Source organism: Tursiops truncatus, chromosome 16 (assembly GCF_011762595.2).
Source record: "Tursiops truncatus isolate mTurTru1 chromosome 16, mTurTru1.mat.Y, whole genome shotgun sequence".
Lineage (NCBI taxonomy): Eukaryota > Metazoa > Chordata > Mammalia > Artiodactyla > Delphinidae > Tursiops > Tursiops truncatus.
The window spans coordinates 48,928,814-48,951,632 of record NC_047049.1 but is presented as its reverse complement, the minus strand read 5'-3'; the positions used below and the strand labels follow the sequence as shown (position 1 = coordinate 48,951,632).

Genomic DNA, 22,819 nt, shown 5'->3' with positions numbered 1-22,819 from the left:
TAGAATCCCTCACAATTACTGTGTTACTGTCAATTTCCTCTTTTATAGCTGTTATCATTTGCCTTAGGTATTGAGGTGCTCCTATTTTGGGTGCATATATATTTAAATTGTTATGTCTTCTTCTTGGATTGATCCTTTTATCATTATGTAGTGTCCTTTCTTGTCTCTTGTAACATTCTTTATTTTAAAGTCTATTTTATCTGATATGAGTATTGCTACTCCAGCTTTCTTTTGATTTCCATTTTCATGGAATATCTTTTTCCATTCCTTCACTTTCAGTCTGAATGTGTCCCTAGGTCTGAACTGGGTCTCTTGTAGACAGCCTACAGATGGGTCTTGTTTTTGTATCCATTCAACAACCCTGTGTCTTTTGGTTGGAGCATTTAATCCATTCACATTTAAGGTGATTATCGATATGCATGTTCCTATTACCATTTTCTAATTGTTTTGGGTTTGTTTTTGTAGGTCCTTTTCTTCTCCTGTGTTTCCCACTTAGAGAAGTTCCTTTAGCATTTGTTGTAGAGCTGGTTTGATGGTGCTGAATTCTCTTAGCTTTTGCTTGTCTGTAAAGCTTTTGATTTCTCCATCGAATCGGAATGAGATCGTTGCTGGGTATAGTAATCTTGGTTGTAGGTTCTTTCCTTTCATCACTTTAAATATATTGTGCCACTCCCTTCTGGCTTGTAGAGTTTCTGCTGAGAAATCAGCTGTTAACCTTTTGGGAGTTCCCATGTATGTTATTTGTCATTTTTCCCTTCTTGCTTTTAATAATTTTTCTTTGTCTTTAATTTTTGTCGATTTGATTACTTGATTTGATTACTTCGTGGACTTGGGTGGCTATTTCCTTTCCCATATTAGGGAAGTTTTCGACTATAATTTCTTCAAATATTTTCTCATGTCCTTTCTCTCTCTCTTCTCCTTCTGGGACTCCTATAATGAGAATGTTGGTGCACTTTATGTTGTCCCAGAGGTCTCTTAGAGTGTCTTCATTTCTTTTCATTGTTTTTTCTTTATTCTGTTCCACGGCAGTGAATTCCACCATTCTGTCTTCCAGGTCACCTCTCTGTTCTTCTGCCTCAGTTATTCTGCTATTGATTCCTTCTAGTGTATTTTTCATTTCAGTTATTGTATTGTTCATCTCTGTTTGTTTGTTGTTTAATTCTTCTAGGTCTTTGTTAAATAATTCTTGCATCTTCTTGATCTTTGCCTCAATTCTTTTCCGAGGTCCTGTATCATCTTCACTATCATTATTCTGAATTCTTTTTCTGGAAGGTTGCCTATCTCCATTTCATTTAGTTGTTTTTCGGGGGGTTCATCTTGTTCCTTCATCTGGTACATAGTCCTCTGCCTTTTCATTTTGTCTATCTTTTTGTGAATGTGGTTTTTGTTCCACAGGCTGCAGGACTGTAGTTCTTCTTGCTTCTGCTGTCTGCCCTCTGGTGGATGAGGCTATCTAAGAAGCTTGTACAAGCTTCCTGATGGGATGAACTGGGGATGGGTAGAGGTGGGTGTTGCTCTGGTGGGCAGAGCTCAGTAAAACTTTAATCTGCTTGTCTGCTAGTGGGTGGGGCTGGGTTCCCTCCCTGTTGGTTGTTTGGCCGGAGGCAACCTAGCACTGGAGCCTACCCAGCTCTTTGGTGTGGTTAATGGCAGCCTCCAGGAGGGCTCACGCTAAGGAGTGCTTCCCAGAACTTCCGCTGCCAGTGTCCTTGTACCCATGGTGAGGCACAGCCACCCCCCACCTCTGCAGGAGACCCTCTAACACTAGCATATAGGTCTGGTTCAGTCTCCTGTGGGGTCACTGCTCCTTCCCCTGGGTCCTGACGCACACAGTACTTTGTGTGTGCCCTCCAAGAGTGGTGTCTCTGTTTCCCCTAGTTCTGTCGAATTCCTGCCATGAAATCCTGCTAGCCTTCAAAATCTGATTCTCTGGGAATTCCTACTCCCGTTGCTGGACCCCCTGCTTGGGAAGCCTGACGTGGGGCTCAGAACCTTCACTCCAGTGGGTGGACTTCTGTGGTATAATTGTTGTCCAGTTTGTGAGCCACCCACCCAGTAGTTATGGGGTTTGATTTTATTGTGACTGCACCCCTCATACCATCTCATTGCAGCTTCTCCTTTGTCTTTGGATGTGGGGTATCTATTTGGTGAGTTCCAGTGTCTTCCTGTCAATGATTGTTCAGCAGTTAGTTGTGATTCCGGTGTTCTCGCAAGAGGGAGTGAGAGCACGTCCTTCTACTCTGCCATCTTGAACCAATCTAAGATGGCTTTCTTAAGTGCAGTCTTTTCCTGAGATGGCTGCCTGCTCCCCTCCGCCTGGAAGGCCTTTCTCTGATCTTTTCCTTGAATAAACAGCATTTTTAAATCCATATTTTTTTCTTGCCTCCAATTAAGGACAAATGAATCAGTTCCAAGAAGGGATGCAAAGGTGTGCAGTGGGTCTCATCTTCCACTGAGATTATTCATTAGCCTGTAACCTTTCCTCATCGGGACACAGAGAAAATGTCCATACCCATTGAACAAACTTTCCAAGGAGAACTTCCTACTCCAAATGGCAGTCAAGAAACCCATCCTCTCCACACCAGTGGGACCTCATTCTATTCAAAATCTATTACTGCTGGTCGATCCAACACAAAACCAAACCTGGGAAAAAGAGGATGCCATCATGAGCTTCCTATATTGGTTGTTTAACTGCACAAGAAAATGAGTAGAACTAAGCCAAATACCTCCTTATCCTCTCTGAAAAACACATGCAGCCCATTTCTGAGTCTCCCAATATGCCCCATTAGGTATCTGTTTAGGGGGCCAGAGCTGAAGTGCAGAGGATTGGAAAAAACCACCTTCTTTGGAAACTCTGGAAACACTGTCTTCTTGGATCAGATTGAGCACACATCAAGTCATTTCTGGTGGCCCCCTGTCCAAGGAAATAGGAGGCAGACATAATCCACCTGCTCAAGGAAAGAGGCAGGAGTGATTTGAATAATTATCTATATTTTAGACAAAATGGGGCATTCTATTATGTTATGCAAATTCAAATAATGGACTTTTTTATATGCACTACATCAGTTTACATCCTCATTATATCAAGGTTTCAGTGTTCAACCAGGTAACGACAGCTGTGGAAAGAGACTTGGAAGCTTGCTGCTGCATTCATTAATTTACTGTAAGTAACTGACCTAGTTAAACAGCCCTGAATATGACATAAAATTCATTGATGGCATTTATCCATGAATCCGGCTGAATTCCAGTTCTGTGTTTGTTACCTCATATTAAACATGACAACATATGCACCAACACAGGTTACTGTAGACCCTCTCCCAGCTATTGTCTTGCAGAGAGATAAAGTTCTGTAACTGAGCCTCTGTTCACCAACATGGAAATAAAACACTGTACTGGAAAACAGTAATTAACTAAACTATCATCTTTGCAACAGCGGGTTCCAGGTGGGACTCATTAGAACTGACTTTGTTTGGAGTCCATTGGCTCCTACTTTAAGTTAGGCAGGAACAAAATGAAATGAGGGACTTCCCACATGACTGGGATGGCTGTAGGAGGTGATCTTCTATTACCACAGACCAACCAGGTAGTAAATAAGACCCAGCTGGCTGGGAGAAACACCATAAACATGATCTTCTAAAGTGTTGCTCCAAAGAATTGCTCCAACCCAAAGGGCTGGGCTGGCGATCTGAGAGTAACAGCCGGGTATGAGCAAAGAAGCTGAACTTTAAGCCAATGAAGTGGTCCCAGGGGATGAGATGGGCAGTATTTCAGAACTTTAGAGAAAGAGTCCTGATGAGCTTATTTGCAGATTTTGTAGGGGCAGACAAGGAAAGGAGGGAGCTAACAGACACCTCCCATCATACGTGGTAGCAGCAGGTACACACGGGGTGGAGAGACTTGCTCACGGTTACACAATTCTATGGTAAGTGGAGCACCAGGATGAGCCCGTGTTTACCCGGTTCCAAAACCTGAGTTCTTTTCCACTCATTTTCCCCTTGGCATGATGGTGTAGACCACTGGTTTTCATCCTTGACAGGACAGCAGAAGCACATGGGGAGCTCCTAGAAATTACAGTTGTCCAGATCTGCCTAATATGACCCTTTGGGGAATGGAGCCCAAGCATCTGTATTTCTAAAAAGCTCCAGAATGAATCACCTCTGATGTGCAGCCAGAATTGAAAGCCATTGATCCAGCTGCAATAGTTCCACAGCAATTTAACATTAATAACATTTTCTTTATAGGATCCTAGACTGGTTCATTCATTCGATAAACACTTTTGAGCTCCTACTACCAGAAGAGCTAATGTTCTTCGTGAAGCATCCATCTTGGTCCCTGGCACACAGAAGGTGCTCAATAGTTTGTATTCATCACCCCTTAATAAGAGGTCCCACCGTTCCAGAAACTGAGCAAAGTGATAGGAATGCAGAGGTGGAGAAGAGCCAACAGACTCAAAGCAGAGATAGGCAGGTAAACCATTAGTGGCAATTTGGAATCCCACCCAACACTCAATCCTGAGTGTTTACACAGGGAGGTAAGAAGGCCCGTGGAGATGGGCAAGGGAGGTTTTACAGAGCAGGGTGACGTCTGAGCTGGTTTTGAGCTACACGCTGGTGTACAGTAAGTGTTCAGTGCCTTCTTACTGAAAGGCCGTGAGTGAAGGGCTGAAACACACACTCACTGTCTTTACCCTCTTTCCCAGGGATCTGATATCAGCAGTGTAGCCATTGGGCCAGGATCCATTTTCAGCAGAAGCTCTGAGCCCCTCTGGTTAGGACTAACCCTAATCCTAACCCCTCTGTGGTTCAGAGGATGTAAATGCCTACCTAGGAGCCAGGATCCTGGCTCAGGGAAAGGATCACTGGTCTACACTCTTCATCCGCAAACCATCTGGAAAGGCTAAGTAGGAACCCCTGCTCCTGCACACTCCTGATGTAAGGCCCAGTGGCAGACACATCATTCCTCTCCCAGTTCTGCCACTGCTATTTCTGAGTCCCATTTCTCCAGGGATAGGGATACCTTCCTCAAATGTTGTTGAAGAGAATCAGGAGAGTTAAGAAGATAACATGGGAACCTGAGAATCATGTGGGGGCCTTGGAAAAAACAAAAAAAGGCCCAGGTTCAGCTCTGAATCCATGGGGTGGGGCTTGGGAATCCATATTTCTAACAGTGCTGCAGAGGCAGATTCCAGGTCTGGTTTGGGAAGGCTTCTTTTTTTTTCTTTTTTTTTTTTTTTGCCATACGCGGGCCTCTCACTGTTGTGGCCTCTCCCGTTGCGGGGCACAGGCTCCAGATGCGCAGGCTCAGTGGCCATGGCTCATGGGCCTAGCCGCTCCACGGCATGTGGGATCTTCCCGGACCGGGGCACAAACCCGTATCCCCTGCATCAGCCGGTGGACTCTCAACCACTGCACCACCAGGGAAGCCCCCTTGGGAAGGCTTCTTAATCTCTCCCCATCTGAGAAGCAACAACAGTGGTGGTGGTGATGACTATGACAATGACAATGACCAGACCAGCTGCCACGTTGTGAGCTGGCCTATGGAGAGGCCCATGTGCAAAGATGTCAATGATGGCCTCTGGCAAACAGCCAGTGAGAACATGAGGCCTTCAGCCCAATGGCCCATAAGGAAATGAATCCTGACCACAAAAACAACCATGTGACTGAGCTTGGAAGTGGATCTGTCCCCAGTATAGCCTTCAGATGAGACCCCAACCCTGGTCAATAACTTGATTACATCCTTGTGAGAGACCTTGAGACAGAAGACCCAGCTAAGCTATGCTTCCATTTCTGACCCAAACTCTGAAATAATAAATATTTTTACGTTTTAAGAAAAGAAAAGAAGATAACATGTAGTTTTCCTGGCACAGAGAAGGTGCCCTAAGATGTGACTCCTCTTCCTGCAGCCCTTTCTGCCCATCACAAGGTCCTTGGGAGGGAGCAGCCCCTTGGCCACCATTCAACAAAACCATTCCCATGGGTCAGCTGCTACTTAAGGCAATTTACACACCGTCCCTTGTTGAACCTCAGAGTGACACTGTGGGGTTAGCATAAATGAAGAGGGCAAAGATGCAGGAGAGAAAGTCTCTACATGGAGTTGAAGAAGCACTGGAGGATGGAGGCAGGGAAAGGTGTACATTTGAGGGAAATGTCCTTAGCAACAAATCTCCAATGGAGCACAGGAGTGTGTTGTGGGCGTTTGCAGACAGAAGCTGGACCACTGGCCAGAAAAGAGGAGCTTGGCTGCTGCTTCACCCCTGCTGCCTGGCCACCCCGGCCTCTGTCAGCCCCTGACAGAGGAAGCAGAGACTGGGGGAGGGCAGGCAAGGCAGGAAGCAACAAGAATTCCAAGCTCCCAGCCTAGTGACAAATGATTCATCCCTCACTTCTCATGTCATCTCCCATTTGTGCAGTTCTCATCTTTATTTCATGAATATTTTATTCTCAGAGCAACGGCTCCACTTTCCCCATAAATCTAGAGGGTGGCTCTTTATTGCAACTGCGGAGCGGGATGCACTCACCTGCATTGGTTAACTACATAATCGTCTGATTCCTTAGAAAAAATATGACCTCAAATCCACGTGAATATTAAGAGGTTGAATGCACATTACTACTCTTCCCGAAGTAGGTGTCTAAACTCTGACGATGTCGCAGCATAAGCTGTTAAATACGACTTAGGACGCCACCCAAAGACAGGTTTCTGGCTCTTAAGAAATACGGCCAATGCCCCAAAATGAAGCATTCTCAGCTCAAGCAGACACTCTCACCTAATTGCAAATGCTGCGCCATAAAATACAGGCAACCAGTGATACAAAGCGGTTCTGGATTAAATACCATCATTATTTGTCAAAGGTTTTCAATATATGCTTCTAAAATCTGTTGTTTCAACCCCTTTCCTGGCTCCTATTCCCTGTGTGATGAGGTATAAACCCCTTGGTCTGGCATCTAAGTCCTTCAGAGCAAGTCCCTGCTTTGCACTCCAGCTTCCTCTACTCCCATCTCCTTGCTGATGCCCCAGAGCTCCAGGAGGTGTGATGACTTTGTCTGCCCTGTGCTGGTCACCCAGCCCCAAAGCAAGCTCCAATCTCCTCCAGCTCGAGGATTAGTACCAATCCTTCAACACTCAGTTCCAACAAGCCCAAGCCCCAGGAACTCTTCACTAACCAGTATCCCTACCCTCTGTGACCCAACCATGCCCTGGCTGGGCTGGGTGCCCCTGAGATGGAAACTGTGGCTCATTCCAGGGTGGCCCTGATCAACGGATGACGGAGACCACTTGGCTGACCTCTCTGCCATGTCTGCCCTCTCTGTCATGTCTGCCCATGTAGAGCTAAGCCACCTAAAGCCAGGAACTATGTCCTTACAGGGATACTTACTAAAGAAATGAGGAAAGGAAGGGAGAAATTTCATTTGAAAAGCAGAAACCTATAAAAACAGGAGAAAGATGGAACAGTTCTTCCTTTTACCATGTAACACCCAAAATGGCTGGAGGAAAGGCAGCTACTGTGTTTTATTCAACCCACCTCTACATCAACTCTCATTCCTATCCAGAAGCATGCTGGAATCCCCGGGCAGAAAGTTCCACATTTTCTAAGCAGGAATACTGTATTTCATTCTCTTGTGCCTGAGATCCTGGGCTTATGTAGAAGCCAGAAAGGAAGCTAGGAGGCTTTCCAGGCAAGAACGGAGCTGTTCCTCTCAGGGAGGTCATCCCTTGGTCTCCTGGTCTTTCTCTCTTTTTGCCTCTGTCTTCTATGCCTCTCCAGTGATCCCCCCGCCGCCACCTCTCTCTCTCACACACACAGCCCCTTTGACAATTCATTCTGGGCTGTCCAGGCTGGATCTGGCGCTAGATACTGAACCAGGGGATGTGAAGAGACAGTGACTAGAAGCAACAAGGATGGACTCACAAGGGACATTCTGGGTCTGAGCCTGTGTCGTCTCATCTCCACACTGTTCACAGCAGCCCAGAATGATGCCTCCATGACAGTGCAATGCTCACCCAGCTGGAAAAGCTGTCCTCCTCCCCTAATCAAAGGGACATTTGTATAGAGGGACATTTGCTGTAAACTTCATTGAAGATTTTCCAGTAGCAAAAGAAGCTTGGCAATCATGAGAAAGAAAAACGGAGCTGGAGGAATCACACTCCCTGACTTCAGACTATACTACAAAGCTACAGTAATGAAGACAGTATGGTACTGGCACAAAAACAGAAATATAGATCAAAGGAACAGGATAGAAGGCCCAGAGATAAACCCAAGCACATATAGTCACCTTATCTTTGATAAAGGAGGCAAGAATATACAGTGTAGAAAAGACACCCTCTTCAATAAGTGGTGCTGGGAAAACTGGACAGCTACATGTAAAAGAATGAAATTAGAACACTCCCTAACACCATACACAAAAATAAACTCAAAATGGATTAAAGACCTAAATGTAAGGCCAGACACCATCAAACTCTCAGAGGAAAACAGGCAGAACACTCTATGACATAAATCACAGCAAGACCCACCTCCTAGAGAAATGGAAATAAAAACAAAAATAAACAATGGGACCTAATGAAACTTCAAAGCTTTTGCACAGCAAAGGAAACCATAAACAAGACCAAAAGACAACCCTCAGAATGGGAGAAAATATTTGCAAATGAAGCAGCTGACAAAGGATTAATCTCCAAAACATACAAGCAACTCATGCAGCTCAATATCAAAAAAACAAACAACCCAATCCAAAAATGGGCAGAAGACCTAAATAGACATTTCTCCAAAGAAGATATACAGACTGCCAACAAACACATGAAAGAATGCTCAACATCATTAATCATTAGAGAAATGGAAATCAAAACTACAATGAGATATCATCTCACACCAGTCAGAATGGCCATCATCAAAAATCTAGAAACAATAAATGCTGGAGAGGGTGTGGAGAAAAGGGAACCCTCTTGCACTGCTGGTGGGAATGTGAATTGGTACAGCCACTATGGAGAACAGTATGGAGGTTCCTTAAAAAACTACAAATAGAACTACCATACGACCCAGCAATCCCACTACTGGGCATACACCCTCAGAAAACCATAATTCAAGAAGAGTCATGTACCAAAATGTTCATTGCAGCTCTATTTACAATAGCCAGGACATGGAAGCAACCTAAGTGTCCATCGACAGATGAATGGATAAAGAAGATGTGGCACACATATACAATGGAATATTACTCAACCATAAAAAGGAACGAAACTGAGTTATTTGTAGTGAGGTGGATGAACCTAGAGACTGTCATACAGAGTGAAGTAAGTCAGAGAAAAACAAATATCGTATATTGACACACATATGTGGAATCTAAAAAAAAAAAAAAAACAGAAAAGAAAAGTAAATGGTCAGAAGAACCTAGGAGCAAGACGTGAATAAAGACGCAGACCAACTAGAGAATGGACTTGAGGATACGGGGAGGGGGAAGGGTAAGCTGTGACAAAGTGAGAGAGTGGCATGGACATATATACACTACCAAACATAAAATAGATAGCTAGTGGGAAGCAGCCGCATAGCACAGGGAGATCAGCTTGGTGCTTTGTGACCACCTAGAGGGGTGGGATAGGGAGGGTGGGAGGGCGGGAGATGCAAGAGGGAAGAGATATGGGGACATATGTATATGTATAACTGATTCACTTTGTTATAAAGCAGAAACTAACACATCATTGTAAAGCAATTATACTCCAATAAAGATGTTAAAAAAAATGAAAAAGAAGCTTGGGACAGGACCATTAACTGTTCCTGTCAGTGGGTTTTCCTCAAATCTCTTCCTTCCTCCTCTCATATGGCCCAGGGGTGACAGGAGACCCCTGAGTCTGTGGGAGACTCTGGCCTTGCATGGCCTTACATGAAGGTATGCAGATAGCATGAGAGGAAGATGGAGGTCCTCAGAACATTTCAGACATGCTGAGTCAAACAGCAAGCTCTTTCCAGCAAAATCTAAGCGTGATGACAGAGAGCTCACTGCCTGGTATGAATGGAGGGTCTGTCCTCACTCCCAGTCATGTCAGGGGCTCTGTTACAGACTGATGTATGGGGCTGTGGTCAGCCAGCCTTTCTAGGCTGCAGAGATGTTGGCCATGGTGATGCTGCCCCTTTGAATGCTGGTTCTGGTTACTTTAGTGCTTCTTGTTTGAAATTTAGCCCTGTTTGTATCAACATCTTTTTTTTTTGCGGTACACGGGCCTCTCACCGTTGTGGCCTCTCCCGTTGCAGAGCACAGGCTCCGGACGCACAGGCCCAGCGGCCGTGGCCCACGGGCCCAGCCGCTCCGCAGCATGTGGGATCTTCCCGGACCAGGGCACGAACCCGCGTCCCCTGCATCGGCAGGCAGACTCCCAACCACTGCACCACCAGGGAAGCCCTATCAACATAATCTTTAAGTGGAGCTATGACTCAAGAATTAGCTGAGGTATATGTATCAGGTAGTGACAGCCCTACAGTGGAGTGGCTGGACTTGTGCTACAGTGTCTGTGTGCAGGTTTCGACCAGGAGAGCATCATTACCAAATGACGCTCCTCGCCACCCTTCCCTAGAGGCACTGGCTCCAGGAGAACTTCATGAAGACTCTACAGACAAGAAAAAAAAAAATCGATCTTGAAGATGAGCAAAACCCAGAAGTGTGGAGGGCAGAATCAGCTTGTAGTTGGTACCCACGGGGAAGGACATGTGCCCAGAACCTAGAGTCAGAACAGAGCCCGAGTGGTCCCTGTGCTGGGTGTGCCTGGAGGGATGTGGGCAAGGCTGGGCCCTGCAAGGAGGAGGAAGAGAGGGAGAATGGATGATGAGGGGCGGGGGCCGGTCCTCCCTCCCAGGCTGGGAAAGCAGGGCCCATGACCCTTGATGAACCAAAGAGAACCAGGAAGGAATGCGGTTTCCTCTCTTACCCTACAGCTGGTCTCTCCAGGTCAGGGTGGAGGCACATGGGCGGGGCAGGGTAGGGAAGGCGCTGTTCATGCTGTACCCGCTCTATAGATAAATACATGACTTTAGTGGCCATTGCTGGCGCCTTGGCACTTGCTCAAGCGTGAAAACATTCCTTACATTTGTTATCTGGCTTTCAAGGCAAAATAAAACAATGATACCATCCCCCCTATAAAACATTGCTGTCTCCAGACAAGTGGCTTGGGTAAATACTAACTGGAAGAAAACCGCCCGCCGAGTGGCCCAGTGGGACTCTCCTGCCTCTAGGCTGCAAAAAGGAGAAGTAGGGCCCAGGGCACGGACCTCTTTGGGGGTCTCCTGGTGGCACCGGTTGCTGTTCCACCATAACTCCAGGGCGGCCACCAGGCAGGCGAGGAGGAGGCCAATGGCCAAGATGCAGAAGACCCCGGCGAAGCTGTGCAGCTTGAGGGACTTGCCATCCGCCTGGGCGCTGGCATGGCTGGTAAGGTCGCAGCGGCCCGTGTGCGGCCACCACTTCTGCTTGAGCACATCCAGGTCCCCAGTGTCCTGAAGCTCCAGGATCCTGCAAGATACAATCCACATGAGCCACAGCCCTGGCCTCACTGACACAGCCATGGGGGCCCTGGCCCCTTCCCCGCCATGTCGGCCCCTCCACAGACGATGCTGAACCATCACAGTGGCTCTCTGCCTCAGCTTTTCCCTCCCAATCCATTCTCCACTCTGCAGGCAAAGCACCCTTCTCAAAACACTCCTCAGATTTTGTCACTTTCCTCCTCAAAGCCTTGATGTCCTCTCCCACCCTGTCCCACTGCCCATGGATGAAGTCCAACAGCAAAGTACATAAGGACCCTTGACATGGGATCCTGGGGCAAGCTCTGAGGATAAAATCAGGAAATACAGAAATGCATGATGCAATCACTCAGACTGTGGACCCACAGAAAGGCTTTCTTTCAAACGTCAATAACTATATCCTAAGTCTCTCCCACTAGGATTCATCAAATCATTCATTCATTCATTGATCTGAGGAGCATCTGCATTGTGCCAAGTATGATGTTCAACACTGCTGCAAGTATGGTCCAGAGCAGGGGGCCCCAACCCCTGGGCCATGGACCGGTAGTGGTCTGTGGCCTGTTAGGAACCCGGCCCCACAGCTGGAGGTTAGTGGCGGGTGAGTGAGTGAAGCTTCATCTGTATTTACAGCCGCTCCCCATCGCTCGCATTACCGCCTGAGCTCCACCTCCTGTCAGCATTATGGTGAGTCACGTAATTATTTCATTATATATTACAATGTAATAATAATAGAAATAAAGTGCACAATAAGTAATGCGCTTGAATCATCCCGAAACCATCCCCGCCGACCCTGGTCCATGGAAAACTTGTCTTCCATGAAACTGGTCCCTGATGCCAAAAAGGCTGGGGAAGTGCTGGTCTAGAGATACTTACCCGGACACTGAAACAATCAGAGCAATCAACGTGGAGTCAGAAGCTGTGATCAATACAATGAAATGAAAGTAGAAGCGCTAAGAAAGGCATTGGGAGGGTGGCCTGGACTGGAGGGTGAGGGGAGACCTCATCAAGGAGGTGAAAGGTAAGCATAAAATAGCTCACAGGGGTTTAGCATACCTGTGTGCCAGGAAATCGCCTAAGTGCTTGACAGTGTTTAACGCTCATGTCAGCTCTTTGGAAAGGCTACTTCCATGGCCCCATTTTTATAGAGAAGGATATTGAGGCACAGAGAGGTGACATATCTTGCCAAGGTCATTTTGTGGTTGGCAAGGACGGCATTCCACAGGGAAGAGGAAGAGCCTTCCTGAGACTAGAACCATGGTTGGAAGTCTTGTCTAGGGTGAGTGTATGAGAAGCTAAAACGTGGCAAGTGAGGCTGTAGACGGTGGGTGAGGAGGAGGATGTGAGTTGAAGTGAATGAAACAGGCAGAGCCAAGAATGTGGGCTCTGGGAAGGTATGAGGGGAGCCTGGCGTTTATCCTGCTGACAGAGGTGGGGCAACCCCCCTTCCCCCATATTCCCCAGGTCGGTGTCTGGATGGTAGTTCTCCTTTGTTGTAGTATTTCATGGACTCTTTCTATAATCCAGGGGTCTGGACAGGGAGCCCGTTGTAGCTGGCAGCCCCCGGGCTCCTCACACCGAAGCTTTTTTATTTGTGGAGGCCGGACACTTTTGGCCTGGTCCATGGTCATCTGTTCAGGTGACAACACCCTCGGTGGCCTCTCTGAGCCCTCTGGGTGTGCACAGTTCAAGACAGTGGTTCTTGATGGTCAGGAGAAGCTCATGGCCAACTGGCCACTTGAGCAGACTCTGCCCTGGACCTGAATTGCAGGCCAGCTGTGACCACAGGCTGAAGCTGAGCTCAGTTAACAATCATGGGCTGTGACTGTGGAGAGGGAGGGAGACAGCCCAGAGGGGGTTCCCTGCCCTGTCAGCACCTAGGGGCCAGCGTAGTGTGGCATCTCGCCGGCTGGGTACAGCCTGGCTCTGTGCAAAGAATCTGCACCAATCCCAGCTGGGTGTCCTCGGACAAGTGACTCGCCCCTACTAAGCCTGGCTTCCTCATCATTGCAGGATTCACCCATGATTACCGTGAGTGAGCAGATCCTTTGGATCTCCGTGGCTTCCCCTGAGCAAGCACAGTGGCCGGCACAACTTGAGCCATCAAGGGATATTTGTTGCATCGATAATGTACGAATGTATGAACGGAATCATGAAAACTATCCTGAACTAAAGTGGCTGTGGTGAGATAATGTCGGCTAAGTGGCCAGGGCACAGGTCAGCACAAAAGACTTAGAATTCAGCTTGGTCATTGGGATAAAGGCATGATTTACACAGGCATTTGGGGTCGCACTTGGTATGCCACAGGTCTGTTCTGTGGCACATGCCATGATTAATTGGGCAGCTGCAGGGTCCCTCTACATCCAAGTGGCTCTGGACGTGTTAGGGAAGCTGCATGTCTGTACGTCCACTGGCTCATGCTGAGTGGCCGTTACGTACGTGTCTACTGGCAGTTCCGAGTAGGCTGGGCCTCCTGGCAGTTACGGGAAGCCCAGGGCTAGGTATGCAGGACCTCAGGGCCTTCAAGAGGACTCGTGGTTGGGCTACTGGCTCACCATGGAGAAGCAGCAGAGTTTTTAATTTATTGCCACAGATTCTGCTCTGATGGACACCAGTCAAACCCAGACTCTGCCGTCACACTAGCCATGTTAGGAAACCTCTCAACTTTAGCTTTTGTATCACTAAAATCGGAGATCATAACAAAAGTGAGAAAGGCTGGGAGCTGGGACCCTTTACCGGAGTGCTTGCACTTGTACCTGGACAAATGTCTGCTGCAGCAACAGAACACAAAGAAACTGTGACGGACTGAAGATAACTGCATGCATGTGCAGTCGGGGCCATTATGAAGAGTAAGATACAAAAGGGCCACAAACCAACTGCTGCTTCTAAGTTTCAGGGAGCAAAAGGAGGGTACTGCACACGATCCCTGCACACAGCACCCCCACGGGGGTGGGCAGACCACCTAAGCCAGCCCTCCAGCCAGACCCAGCCATCCGCCCCCACCCTTACCCCATTTAAGGTACAAGCTTGCCCCCCTCCCCACCCTTGGGGAGTGAGCAAGGGACCTTTGTCTTGTTTTTGCTCCCTCCTGCTATAGCACGAGTCCCAGTAAAGCCTTGCCTGAATTCCTTGTCTGGCCTCTTATCAACTTCTGTTGATTCAAGAGTCCAAGGACCCAGGTCGGTAACAAAAGCACCTACCTCACAGAATTATCACAAGCAGATGAAAAGCGGGAGAACACATGGGACCACTCAGCTCAAGAGCTAGCAAGCAAGAAGAGCTCCAGAAAGCTGGTCAGTATAGCACCACCCTCTGGCGCCATACTGACCAGCAGCCCTAGCCATCCAATGTTTACACAAGCTGCCTTTTACTGAGGACACAGTAAGGACTGACCATTTTACATTGTTTTAATCCTCACAATAGCCTGCAAAGTAGCTCTTATGTTTACAGATGGAAGACCTGAGGCTCAGAATCTAGATGGCTTGCCACCAGTTGCAATTAGCAAGTGGCGTAGCTGCTCTTCAGGGCTGGGTCACGCTGACCCGGGAGGCCATGCTCTCTCCAGAACACCAAGCTGCTAAGTGCAGTCAGCCTCCTCTCTGAGAGTCACCTCCAGCCTAGGGGATGGTGAGACTCCAACAGGAGCGGGGCCAGAGGGCCGGATTCCCATGCTTGCGCTCATTAACTGCAGGAGGCTTCATTTTGCTGACGCTTCCCTTCTTCCTGCTCCTTGTAATTGTATGCATGTTTATGCCCAATATTATTCCAGGAAGACTGTAAGGCAATTTACAGGAAAACACAGAATAAAATAAAAACAGACAAGCCAATCCAAAAGAAAATTTAAATATGTAAGCAACAGAGGGAAGATAAAACAAGTCATGGGCACAAAATGACTCCTGGAACGAGGCTAAACTAATGCACACCATAATAATATCTACTCCTGCTTATGAGTAAGCCAGAATGATAACAGCCACTTCCTGAAGCCAGTTGTTCTATTTTCCAGACAGATATAATTGCAGGTGCTTTCCTTTAGTCAATAGTCGTGGAGGCTGCCACATAGTAGGTGCTCTATAAATGGCTATTAAGTTGCTAAACATTTGCTGAATGCCTACTCTGCATGCCATGGTCCATAAAAGGGCTTTGGCACTCAACCGCAGTCCCCCCCCCCCACACACGTACGTTGTAGCCTAAAGACCCAGTCCTCTGCCAAAACAAGGGAACATATCTGTATTCAAGGAAATAACTTGAGTCCCTGGGACTCAGGGAAGGAAGGCTACAGCAGTTCCAGATAAGACGGAATCTGCTATTTACATAGGATTCTTTTTCTGTCAATGGCATGGGGCATTGCTTCCTGGACCTGCCCCCTTCCTCCTCTCAGGCATGACCCAGTTAGGGGCAGCCCCCAGTTCTGCATGCGTCATATAATGGAGCCTCTTAAAGTACCGTTGGCGGCAGAAAGTTGGAAACCTGAAGCCTTGAGTGTTCCCCCCAAGTAGGTACCCACGTGTCCAGGCAGGGGAGGTGGGGACGCTTCCAGCCCAGGAAAGGCTAAAACATAGACACCAATGACAATACTTCAGGAGGCCAGCACAGCCTACCAAGGACATTCACTTACAGTCCTAGAGCATGTGGCCTTCTGATGAAAGCAAAGGGTAATTAATCACTTCCTGCCAGAATGACACAGAAACTGGACTAGCCACTTTCAATCATGTTTGTTGAAAGATCCAGCCAAGAACCAGGCTCTCTCCTCTCTCCAGTCCGTCAGTGTTCACTTCAGCAGACTTTCAGGGGATCTCGGAGCAGTTGGAGTGCACGGGGACCCTAAGCTTTCCACACTGGGGACCCTGTGCTTCTGTGAGCACTGCGTTGGGGCACATTAGCTGTCTTGGTGGTGCTGATGCTGCTGCGTTGGTACCACAAGCTCCCTTACCATCTGTTACCAACCTGTGAGAGAGGTGCTCACAGGCTGATGGCCTGGGGAATGCCCTGAGCATCCTGTCTCAGAAAACCAAGTAGGGTAAACCTCAAGAACACCACTGTCTTATATACCCTGGAGAGAAGCCATCTCTTCTTCATGCCTTTAATCCGAGCAATTGATAAATCACTACTCCTCCTTCTCTTGTGTCATCCATCTCTGCTCCAGGGAGCAAAGGGAGGCATGGACTGTATACTTGATTAAATTCTACAGAAAACCCCAAAGCCTCATTGAACTTAATTAGTTCTACCCCTTTTCCCAGTTTTGCAAACAAGCTACTGAATGAATGGGCTGCAGGCCCTCCTCCTAGGCCTCTCCCTGTTGGGGTTTAGGCTCAGGTGCTCGTGATCAGAAGAGCCCAATCAACATCTGGGAGGTGGGAGGAGGGAGGTGGGAGGGCTCAGAGATCCGATAGCAACACGGGCACAGCACTGGGGCTCAGGGGACCTGCCTTCTCCTCTCAACTCTGCCAGTAGCTGGCTGAGCTGCCCTCAGCGCACATTACCCTCTCTGAGCTTCAGGATGTGAAACGAATGATCTTTAACAATTCTCACCCCTCCAAGTGGATGCTCCTCAGTGCTGGAAAACATGTGTTCATCAGGTAACAGGGCGCTGCCCCTAAGCCTCAGCGCCATGCCGGCCTTTTCACCTGGCCGCTTCTGCCACAGTTTGGATTCTGGTGGACCAAGGCAGAGCTCTAGTTCTGCTCCTTCACCCACCAGGATGTCACCCCACGGACATGTGTGAGTGGTGGGCTTAGACATCACTGGGGACACGAGCTCCTGTTAGCAGGCTGGCTGCTGGGAAAAGGCCACTGAGCTCACCCATGCTGTTCACCTCCATCCTCTCTGTGAGGCCAGGTAACCTGGTCAAGGGCTAAGGTAAGTTCCTGTGGGGAAGCGAGAAATGGGGGTGGGATGATGAGAGATTATCTTCGTCAAGGAGGCCAACCAGGTGTCCAGACTGAGCACTTGGAAACTCAGTCATGCCCAGGAGTCCAGAGAAGATCAAGTTCAAAGGATGGACGTGCACCAGAAAATCACCTGGGAAGCTAAAGAGGCCAATGCAAACTAGACACACATATTCATTTCTGGTGGACAGGGTCCACGTGTCTTTGCTTAGGCCAGAACACTCCTGTCTACACAGTGTTTCCCCCCACTCTCCCCCAACACGCCCCATTGCTAGTATCAATTACCAGGAGCTGATCCGGAAAAGATGGGGAGGTGGGCAGTGAGGGCCAGGTCTCTGTCCTGCCCCAGCGGACAGCATCTGCTCCCTCAGCCCCTGTGCAGGTGAATATGGAGTCAATCTGCTTCTCTGGCCCCAGTTTTTCAGATCTCCACACTGACTCTTTCCACCCTGCATTTATCTTAAGAAGTTATTATTGGGCCCTTCCCAGATCCAGTTAATCTTTCATTTAATTTTAAATTACTAGGCCCATCTGGCTAACTCCTACTCTACCTTCAGGCCTCAAGTGCCACCTCCTCTGGGAAGTCCTCCCTGGTCTTCTGGGTCTGGTCAGATGCCCTTCTTTGAACTCCTCCACCCCCAGAATATCCTCTCTGTCTCACTGACTGCCCCGTGCTGACATCGCCTACTCACATCACAGCTCCCACTGAGACTATGCAGCTTCATGGGAAGGTTACACATACTTCCTCTTTTTTACCCCAGGACCTGGCACAGGACTAGTTGGGGACAGGGGTGGAGAGCAGCATGTACTGGTACATAGTCGGCACTGAGGAAAACGTGATGAATAAACAAGTTTGTGTAGGCTCTCATCTCCCGAAGGCTGGTTAAACCCCAACTGGAGCATGGGGGCTGCCAGCGTGTTCTGACTGACCGAGCCTACCTCTGAGAGAAGAGGTCCCTGTAGGGGCTGCCGTGCTGCAGGGCGATCCCATAGCCCTTGCTGCTAACGCTGTTGCCAGTGACAGTCACGGAGCAGTCGTCATCTGTCAGGGCTGCGTACTCCACCACGGCCACATCCCACAGAAAGGCGTAGTTCCCCTTCTTTGCCTGAAACACCAAAATCACCATAAAGTCAGGCAGACCTGGCCTCCCGTATTATTTTCGAGCAGTGAGGCCTCTCAGTGGTGGGATTTGAGGGACCCTTCTAAATGGTCCTCCTGCCCAACGAGCCGGCACAGCACACTCTCCTATTTTCTGGTCTGCAGGTTCCACCCCTGGTTGATGCCACTCACTGTGGTTAGACATAGAAGGATGTGATGATGCATGCAGGAGGCCCCAGTGCTGCGCATCTCACAGAGAGGTGGGCAAGATGAGCTGTACGTGGCCTCTGAGCTAGCTTCCTGGTCACAGTGCCATGGACCTGTTTCTCAGAGTAGTGAGCTCACCTTGGAGAGTGCAGAAAGTCTGACCTCAGGGAATTGAGATATTCTGACCGGAGATTTAGGGGGATGCATGATAGTATCCATTTAATATTTCTACTTAGAACTTGACTGAGCCCTGCTTAAGGCGAACAGGGGAGACGGCCCTAGGATCAGTGCCCCCGAGTGGCTGTGACTTAATATCTAAGTCATGAACTTGCTATGCCTGGGGAAGAAGCCATTAAGGACAGGGTCCTGACTGTTATGGTGCCAAGCCAGGATTCTGCTGCTTCCCTTTCACTGCCCACACAAAAGTGTGCACACACAAACACACATGCACATACATAAGCATACACACATTTATATGCACACAGATATATATGCATACATGTGCATAAACACACGCACATGCATCTACATGGAGGAGGCTTCTGGTGTCAGTGTCTCTATATCCATGCAATGGTGGCAAATTGTTCCATCCGAATTTGCCTGTGGCCACAGCTGAAGTCCCACTCCATCACACCCATCCACAGCAGACATTCAGTTCTATCCTGAGCCATAATCCTGACTTGGCCTGGAGTTTAGGCACTCACAAGTAATGTGAGCTGCTTTTATTTTTGGAAGAAGATGCAAACTAGACACTGTCACTTGGCCAGCTTAAAATAGAGCATGATGTTCTTAATGCAGCCAAGAGCCTGGTTTTAATTCTCTAGTGAACATACAGACACCTCATGCTTTCTTCTCTCCTACCACAGCTCACACTAGATGCTGGAGGACCCCAGCCTGGGGCAGTGGCAGGGCTGAAACATCACAGGTAACAACAGGCCAAGCTGGCAAGCTACAAGCTTTGTGGCACTGTCAGCAGGGGTGTTATTCCCTTCTCCTGCCTTTATTCAGTTGTCTTTGTGTCCACTGAGAATCTCCGGAGAATGCCATAGCTGCTTAGGTGAAGCTCATCACGATATTGCTTCTTTTGGGACCCTAGGTGCCCGTGGGCTAAGCTGGCTTATTTTCTCATCAGGAGTTTTCCATCCGAAGGCTTTGTGGGTGGAGCATGGCCTCCCCCTGCCAGGAATAGACTGCTCCTAGCCATTCACACAATTTTACCCGACGATCTTGTAAGAAATGACATAGACCATACCACCCATTGATATTCACCTCGGGAACAATCCAAATATTACCTCAGAGCCTCTTTCCTTGCCCAAGTCAATTTCAGGAGTCCCTAAAGGGCTTTGACCCAGGTTGCAAAATTACACTCATCTCTCTCCCTCCACATGGGAGCATAACAGTTTTGAAATTTTCTCCTGCTGGCAAACACGTTTTCTCATGAAAAGATATATATTTTCCACCTCTTAGTAACCGAGTTTCTCAGCAAAATGTTGACTTATGACCTAATATTTGGCTTCTGTCCGACTCTGGAGCATTTCATACCCGTGCTTGTAATTCAACATGACAATCAGACATTGTTATTTGCACAATTTCAAAAGGGCATGTCATGTTGAAGAAAGAATTAAGATCAAGTTCGTTCCTACGTTTCAAGTGATGTTCCAAGAAGGAGAAAGAAATAAGCTGGCCTGCCTCAAGTGGAAACCGGCTCTGACAAAAGCCTGGCATGGCCACTGAACGGGGCACTTGGATCCGTCAAGCCACAGGCATCTGTGGCTCCAGCTTGGGCTAAGTGACAGGTGAGCACAGATCCATGAAGGAAGCTGCATTTATAGTCCCGCTGCCTAAGCTGAGAAGGCAGAAAACATATGGAAGGCATGCTGGCGATGTCTCAGGTGCAAATCCCTGCTAACCAGGAAGGCAGTCAGGAAAAGAGGAGAAAATAGAAGTTCTCCTTCTTGAGCTGCTGAATGACCCCAGACACTCAGTCTCCCTATTTGTAAACAGGGACTACATTGACTACCATAGTTCTTATGTCTGCTTCAAGAAGCACATGGCTGGTCCCTAATCTACCTAACGATGCCAGAACAGGGAAGACCTGGAGAGGCTGGCTGATGCGCCACCTCTTACATGTGGGCTAACTCAGAAACTGCAGCTGCAATGGAGCTCTAGCCTTATAAAATACTTCCCATCCCCAACAACCCTTCCTCACTTCCTCAGCATCCCACGGCTTCCTGGGTCCTCTTCTCTTAGCCTCATGCTGAGTAAAATGCACCACCCTGGGCTTCCCAAGTTCATCAGTTTCCAGCACAACTTCCTGGACCTTACAGGTGTCTCCCCAATCTTCCTGGTATGTCGCAGCCCCTGTATGAGACAGAAAGCTTCTTAGGTAGGACCATATTCTCAGGAACGCTTCGGATGTCAGTATCAGAAGCCCAAACATGCCATCCACCATGGCTATACCCCCTCTATAGAGACCCTCTTCTTGATCCAGGCAGAATGAACGCCCCATAACCTCCCCACAGTTATAACTCTTCCTTATGGGATCAGAACCGATTTTCCATGCAGCCTCTAATAGTTATGTGTCCACCTTCTTATTCTGTGCTGCTTATCCAAAAGTTCTGGCTTCTCCATATGTGGGGGATGCCAGATACATCAAAAATCTGCCTCCAAGAGATCCAAGAATTTCCTCTCTTTCTCTCCCCTCCTGTCATAGGCTCATCCTCTGCCTTTCTTGAGTCTGAGCATCTCTCCCATTCTGCTCTTGGTTCAGCCTCTTGCCTCGTCTCTACTTCCATTGAGAAGGCATCTCTACGCCTCTCCCTCTACCCTCCACCCCCTCAACTCTGTGCCAGAGATCTCGCACACTTTGGGACATCTGTCATTTCCTATTTATATTAACTACTTCTTTTTGCTGAGGATTGTTTTCCAGTCTCTTGGGAAGACAGACTATTGGCAGGAATCTAGCCTCTTCTCAACTGTGTGCCACTGGCTGCTCCTCACAGAGAAAGAAGGGTGAACCAGACACCTTCCTGCAGGAAACTGGGAACGCGTTGGCTAAATGGCACAACAGAGCTCTAGGGTGGCTACTTTGCCAGCGTTCATACCAACTCATCCTTTCTTATGTCTCCCAGTCCTGTCCTTTCGCTACTTCGCAGGGGGCTGAGGGGAGTTAAGGAGGATGTTATGTGAGATCAGAAGCAATAGGCAGTGAGCTGTTTACAAATAGATTATTGACGTTTATTTCATAAAGTCTAAAAGATGAAAGCGGTACCACAGATTTGTGTTCTGCGTTAAAACAAAACAAGAACAAATACTGGACTTCACCTCTTTAATGAGTTATATTACCTTGATCTGGCTGGCCCATTTATAATATTAAATGTATTCCTAACTTCTAATCATTGACTTATTATGCATCAATGCCTTGGAATGCGGCTGTTGGAAAGTTAGGCTGGAGACAAGGCTGGTAGATTCAGCCAAGCCTTCCCCAAGCCTTTGGCTCTATGCAGAAGGCTCTATGCAGAAGGTGGGCACAGCGACCCAGGGAGCCCTTCAGAGCTGGCTCTGGAGTCCCGGGACACCAGCCCAAGATACTTCCAGGAGCTATGAAGGCATCTTTAGCTCATCTAAGACAGTGGAGGTTTGACAGTTAACACAGTCTAGGAATATAATTTCCTACTTCCACAGTTTGTTTTTAATTGGTCATATCCAGTGTTAGTGAGGTTGTGACAAAGTGGGTGTGATCCTTCGCGGCCACAGGCATCACAGAATGACACAACATTTCGGAAAGTAACGCAGCATCCATGACATGAACGTCTAAAACTGCTCCTACCCTTTGCCCTAGCAAATTAAGAATTTAACCTAAAAAGTAAACCAAACGTATCTATGTATCTTAATGACGTGACAGGCATTTTAAATCTAATGTTGACTATAAAGTAAGCATGGGACAGTTTAAATATTTAATTTAGGGACATAATTTAATAAATTATGGTTCACTAATACGATATGGTTTTATGCAACTGATAGTAATTATAAAGACTATGCAGAAACATAGAAATGTATATATACATATTATATATATATACACACATAGAAATATATACATATTATATATGTAAATTAGTAGAAAACAATGGGATG

The 22,819-nt window shown here is 47.7% G+C and overlaps 1 protein-coding gene across 3 annotated transcripts in view; it reads right to left on the bottom strand.

Moving 5' to 3' along the window:
- Window positions 1-22,819, bottom strand: part of GRID1 (glutamate ionotropic receptor delta type subunit 1) — a 666,519-nt gene that overhangs the window by 8,129 nt on the left and 635,571 nt on the right. For 2 of the 3 annotated variants that reach the window (XM_073793383.1, XM_033841989.2), the window contains 2 exons: window positions 18,316-18,482; window positions 11,246-11,486 (listed from right to left, as the gene is read on the bottom strand). In XM_073793383.1, coding sequence (XP_073649484.1) covers window positions 11,246-11,486; window positions 18,316-18,482 — 408 coding nt within the window. Of the gene's footprint in view, window positions 1-10,905; window positions 10,988-11,245; window positions 11,487-18,315; window positions 18,483-22,819 lie in introns of all 3 variants that reach the window. The other variant, XM_033841990.2, reaches the window with a different exon arrangement.